Raw genomic sequence first — 6,168 nt, forward strand, 5'->3', positions numbered from 1 at the left:
AAATTACTTGTTCTTGCTCCCTATGAACGTGTTGACTTTGCTGAATGCAAGGCCCGAGAGATGAAGTTTGTTTAAAGGTTTGAAACATTGGTACCAGTCATATGTTCAAAATAAGCACTCGTCAGTATGTGAGTGTGTGATATATGTAGAAAACAAATTGTTGAATGAGGAATTCTATAAATCAGTGTGCTTGTTATAAGCTTGCCCATCGAGTAAGTCTGCGAGGACCTGTGGCTTTTTGTAGCTTGCACATATTACAGGTGTCTTTATGTTACGTTAGCAAGGCTGAATCTATTTTGGGCTTGTGTGTGTGTTTGTAGGCTTTAAGTAAATTTGTCCGCTGACCCAACCCCCGACTGCGGTTGTTATCCGTGGTGCTGGTTACAAGCTGCACTGATGCCATTGATATGTCTTATTATTGCTATATGCTATGCTGTGTTTGTTCTGGTACAATGTGGAGATAAGGACACCCCCCCCCCCAAAAGATCTGCCCTGGGACCTATTACAGAGTTGTTACGCCTGTGATGTATATTTCTGTGGAATCTCCTGTGTTTAGTTTAGTTTACATAAGGCAAGAAAATCACGCCTGAGGTGATATAGATATGCTGCACGAGATCAGGCGTGAAAACATTTGTTAAGAATGTAAAAAATTATTTATTTTTATAGAAAATTATTTTTTTCCTACCGATTCGAATTATTTCATTTATTTTTTTAGATGTATATTTATATGTAGTTCACGTTGTTTAGCTTTAGTTATACTCGTGTTGTTACTGATATTGCATTTTCCCCTTGCATGTGATTCACCCACGGCGCATCATCCTTCCTTTGGGCGTGTATCAGGCAAACGCGTGGTCTGCTCCCATTGGCTGCAGAAAGTATTCGTCCGGATTCTCTGTCCTCTGATTGGCTTTAAGCGGTCGCGCTTCCTTATTGAGGTTAGCAACCGTCGTCCAATCAGATTCAGACATCTGTTCCGAGGCGAGAGGAGAGAAGCGGCAGCGTCTCGGTGGCTCTCACTGTAGCATCACTGTATGGGGATACCGCACTGACAGACAACGCTGCTTCGCCTTATTTAGAGAAAATCTTTCTACACGGGCATTTTTATTTGTAATTGGTTCGTTTTTGACCGGCTGCTTCAGCTCGTCGCCATGACAGCACTGTGCCTGCTTTTGATGGCCGTGTCGGCTGCATCTGTACTGGCCGAGTCCACAGTTTATTTCCGCGAGCAATTTGAAGACGGCGGTGAGCGCTTTCACACAACATTACACAGATAGGATTGAAGTGCTTGCTTTTCTTTGTTGCTGCTGTACATGCTTGAGATGCTGTGGTGCTGACTGAGATGGATGATGGCTATTTTTCATGTCCGCATATCGGCGTGGATTGTTACGGTTATTTCTCATGATTTTACCGCAATTTGTGGAATACATCGTCAGCTGATTAGTCTAGAAGACCAACCGATCACTCATCCATTCATTGATTTATTCATATTCCCTGCTTTATGTTTCCCAGCCCTCAAAGCTATTATCACACCCCGTCTGCCTCCCCCCTCCCCCCACTGCTGCACATCTCTCCCCTGGTCATTCACTGCTACCCTCCTTCTCCCAGCTGTCCTGTTCTTTCATCTGTGAAGGCGGTCACAAAATCCCGCAGTATGCCCCCCACCCACACGCGCGCGCACACACACACACACACACACACTCTGTATCGAAGGCTGGATTAACAGAGTTTTGTGAGTCTTGTCTTGGTGATTGCTGGGCAGCTGACTCTGAACCTGTTTGTGCAGATGCCTGGATGAGTCGCTGGGTGGAATCCAAGCACAAGTCCGATTATGGGAAGTTTGTCCTGACTGCTGGGAAATTCTACGGTGATGAAGAGAAAGACAAAGGTAAGCAGGAAGGCGCTGATATGTGTTGCATAATTACACTGTACTACCCTGTCAGACACCTGCTGTCAGAGGCGCGTGTTTGCTTCCTCGTGGAGCTCTGCCAGTATCAGCACGGCGGTCTTCCTCCTCTCTGTTCTTCAACTTGAGAACAGAGCATCAAATTAACCCGTACTGTTTCATTAAGACAGAACAGGAGTACTCGCTGGTTTAGCTTGATCTTCCCTGCAGTAACACCGTTGTTTCTGCAGGTCTGCAGACGAGCCAGGATGCCCGTTTTTATGCACTGTCAGCCCGTTTTGATGACTTCAGCAACAAGGGCCAGCCTTTAGTCATACAGTTCTCCGTGAAACACGAGCAGAGCATCGACTGTGGCGGAGGCTACATTAAACTGTTTCCCTCCGAGCTCAACCAGGAGGACATGCATGGAGACTCTGTCTACAACATCATGTTTGGTAAGTGGACCAAAGGATGGTGTGTTAAATGGTATTGCTTTTGTTGGATAAACAGAGCAGTGTTTGCTACACACAGACATTCACTGTCACTTTGTATTTGTGGGCTCGTTCAGGTCCTGATATTTGCGGCCCTGGCACAAAGAAAGTTCACGTGATCTTCAACTACAAAGGCAAGAACCACCTGATCAACAAGGACATCCGGTGCAAGGTGACGCATGGGAAAGCTACTTCTAATAAAAAGCACCACAATATAAGGACGCATGAGCTTAAACAATTAAAAATAAACTACATGGTAATATGCTGTTAGTTGCATGTATTGACCTTTTTTTCTGCCCTGCAGGATGATGAGTACACCCACTTGTACACACTGGTCGTCAACCCTGACAACACTTATGAGGTTAAGATAGACAATAAGAAGGTGGAATCTGGCAATCTGGAGGATGACTGGGACTTCCTGCCTCCCAAAAAAATCAAGGACCCCGAGGCCAAAAAGCCAGAGGACTGGGATGACAGGGAGAAGATTCCTGACCCTGACGATAAGAAACCTGAGGTCAGTGTGACCTGGCATTCTTTCAGGGCATCACTTTAATGATAGTACTTGTCTCACGTGTGCAACACTGTTTCAATTTTTTAAAAGTTTTGATAGGTTGATCGTGTTTCAAATGTTTTGTTGTTTTTGTTTTCATTGCAGGACTGGGACAAACCAGAGAACATCCCAGATCCTGATGCCAAGAAGCCCGATGACTGGGATGATGAGATGGATGGAGAGTGGGAGCCACCGATGGTCACGAACCCTGAATACAAGGTGCATATCCAGTGATTCTAACTCTTCATGCAGTCAGTATTTATTCTGTGCTATTTTTCTGAGCTTTGCACATCAGCGAGCTTCCTACAATAGGATTGGAATATTATCCAAAAATATTTACTCTGTTTACACTGTCAGCCGCTTTGTGTTTTAACCCCAGTTTCTCTGTGTGTGTTTGCTGTCCGCAGGGTGAGTGGAAGCCCAGAGAGATTGACAACCCTGCCTACAAGGGCAAGTGGATCCACCCTGAGATTGACAACCCCGAGTACACGGCCGATTCTGAGATCTATAAATACGACAGCGTCGGGGTGATTGGGCTCGACTTGTGGCAGGTAAGCTGGATGTGTATTTACATCTTAATGCATAATGAAATTTATTGAAATATTTTAAAACTATTTACACTGATCCAGCAATTTGGTTACTTGCTCTGTATTGTGTGAGCTGCTGGGAAAACTATGCATGTTTTCCCAGGAAGAAACTCTTTGAGTTTGTGATTGTGCTTGTTTTCTTTAAAGATTTGATAACAAAATATGCGTTGCCCTTGTGTCTGGCTGCAGGTCAAGTCTGGGACTATCTTTGACAACTTTCTAATCACAAACGATCCAAACCTGGCAGAGGAAGTTGGCAACGACACATGGGGCAAAACTAAGGTATGCTCGTTTTAGCCCTGTACCCTGTAATTCTAATTTCACGTCAGTGTCAACACTAATAAAAAGGAATGAGCTTTTCATATAGGTTGATATATTTATTTTCATTGTTCGCATTTTCTCCAGGATGCTGAGAAGAAGATGAAGGAAAGCCAAGAGGAAGACGAGAGAAAGAAGCGCGAGGATGAGAACAAGAAGAGGAGAGAAGAGGCAAAGGAGGAGGAGGAGGAGGAAGAAGAGAAGGAGGAGGAGGAGGACGAAGAGGAGGAGGAAGGGGAAGAGCACGAGGAAGAGGAGGAGGAGGAAGAAGAGGAGGAGGAAGGCACAGACTCTAACCTCAAGGATGAGTTATAAACTCAAGAACTGCTCAGACTGTGTCAGTGGGCCGTTGGAATAAGGCTGGAGACTGAGACCCTGACGACTGACACCCCGGGGTGGGGGCTGGGTGGGAAGGGCTTTTTCCATTTCTTTGTTTACAAAGCAAGGTGATCGGTCAGAAAAGGGCAATTAAATGTTCTGTTTCTTGTTTCCATGTGCTACTACTACTATTATAATGATGATTATTAAACGAGGACTAGTGATAAGCATAATTAATGTCAAATGAATGTCAAAACCAGACATTTTAACACAAACGTGTGAATTGTCATTTACATTTTACAAAATCTGGGTTGTTATGAAGTGTAATATTGTGATGAGATGAGAAGTTTTATTTGGTATGGAGGCTTTGGTACCAGCAAAACGTTTGGTTTACCTCACGTGTTTTGTTTGCCTTTCATTTTTTATTTTTGTACATTTTTCTTTCTCTCATTCCTGTCGGGCTGAAAGGATTAGATAGGATTTGATGTTGTCATCCAGGTTATTTTGCCTTCTTCTGTTTCCACTATCTGATTCAAACGAGGATTGTTGGCACGGCAACCAGAGTGCAGTAGGACTAACACTACATTTGACAACCTGATCAAAAGTGGAAAAAAAGAAAACAAATCAGTCTGCAGTGGGATGGTAACATGAGGTGCTTTAAGATGAAGTCCCTTGCATAGTTTTGTACTGTATAGGTAACACTTTTTCCACTTCAGTGCACATACTATAGTCTCGTGTGTCTAAATAAGCTCTACTCAAACTTAGGATGTACATTAAGACCACCCCAGTAGCAGAACATTTGGGCGTTTGGTACGCACACACTTTAGGTTTCCTCGCCGTTTGTGTATACGTCTCGTTTCCTGATTTTTGATTCCAAGTTTTCTGCACTGCTGTACCCCAACACACTGTCCCAACAGTCTGACAGAGGCTCCTTTTGTAAAAGACATTTTGTACTAATGGTAGTAAATGAAGTGGGGCGATTTTTGTGTTGCTGTGTAAAATAAAAACAAAGGCAGGTGATCTGTCCAATAAAACAGCCAGAAGAAAACAATGAAAAGATCCTTGTGAAATTTTGTGTCTTTTTTTGTGCGTGTGTGTCAACATGTTTTATTTATCTGTTCTCCCTTTTCCCCCGGGTGGGTTTTCTCCAGCTTCCTCCCAGAGTCCAAAGACTCTGAATTAATTTGTTATTGTGTAGGTGATGGCCTGGTTAGCGTAGACCCCTTAATCTTGACCCATGACAACTGGGACAGGCCACAGCAGAAGAACACGGATGGATGAATGTTAATTTGGTTCCCTCATTTGATTTGGATATCTGTTCAAATTTGGCAATCATTTTATTTTTACTGCTCACCGGGCTCATCAAAGGTTGTGCTACAGTTTAAACTCAAGGTTTAAGGTAAACTACAGTTTGCAGTACCTGGGTATACTTCAGCTGCATTTACATTTGAATCTTCTCCTTTCGTCTGTATTTTATTTTCTACTCACAAAGGTTATCAAAGTTAAATAAAACTAGACTAAAAACTAAGACTAGGTGAACAACACTTGTCTTATGAGGCTTTTTGAAATTTTTGCAGGAATTTCAGTCGAATAATGAAATATTCTTTGTATTTAAATGTCGTAGTTCTCTGTCCTCATTGTCATTTTCCTATACTTTGACCGACTTTATCAGCTTGGGCAGTTCTGCTTCCTGTTATTAAACTCAATAGATTGACAGGCAAAATAACAGATGTTAACAGTTCATTTTTTTCATTTTTATTTTTATTTTTCATTTTTTTTTCTATTTTTATTCTACTTTGAAAACGTAAAGTCAGACTTGCAAAATTTGCTGTGTTTCACTAGTGTTCGAACTTAAATAAAAATGTGTTTGGTCGTAGTGGATATTCTATTTATCTATATATTTATTTTTAAATGCCTTATATATTAGACATTTAAAATATATTTTAGAACGACCCATAGAAAAATGAATTGCCGATAGCAAAATGACGCAACTAAAAGTAAAGAAATTCATAGAGTGGGTGT

General features: G+C 42.2%; 1 protein-coding gene across 1 annotated transcript; it reads left to right on the top strand.

Moving 5' to 3' along the window:
• The first annotated feature begins 942 nt into the window (after positions 1 to 942).
• calr (calreticulin) lies at positions 943 to 5,203 on the top strand. Its single transcript, XM_086282002.1, has 9 exons — positions 943 to 1,242; positions 1,784 to 1,885; positions 2,134 to 2,337; positions 2,451 to 2,545; positions 2,678 to 2,887; positions 3,029 to 3,142; positions 3,331 to 3,474; positions 3,700 to 3,792; positions 3,916 to 5,203. Exons 1-9 carry the CDS (start codon positions 1,149 to 1,151, stop codon positions 4,141 to 4,143), a joined length of 1,284 nt encoding a protein of 427 aa, XP_086138128.1. The 5' UTR covers positions 943 to 1,148; the 3' UTR covers positions 4,144 to 5,203.
• The last annotated feature ends 965 nt before the right edge of the window (positions 5,204 to 6,168 follow it).

This window comes from Aulonocara sp. 'chitande type north' Nkhata Bay, linkage group LG23 (assembly GCF_057382095.1).
Source record: "Aulonocara sp. 'chitande type north' Nkhata Bay isolate Kocher_YH1m ecotype deep benthic linkage group LG23, A_spYH_male_GT1.1, whole genome shotgun sequence".
Taxonomy (NCBI): Eukaryota; Metazoa; Chordata; class Actinopteri; order Cichliformes; family Cichlidae; genus Aulonocara; species Aulonocara sp. 'chitande type north' Nkhata Bay.

Coding starts and splice junctions, on each gene's coding strand:
- calr (XM_086282002.1), top strand. CDS start 1,149: ATGACAGCACTGTGCCTGCTTTTGATGGCCGTGTCGGCTGCATCTGTA. Junction 2,338..2,450: donor TGTCTACAACATCATGTTTG/GTAAGTGGACCA, acceptor GGGCTCGTTCAG/GTCCTGATATTTGCGGCCCT. Junction 3,143..3,330: donor TCACGAACCCTGAATACAAG/GTGCATATCCAG, acceptor TGCTGTCCGCAG/GGTGAGTGGAAGCCCAGAGA.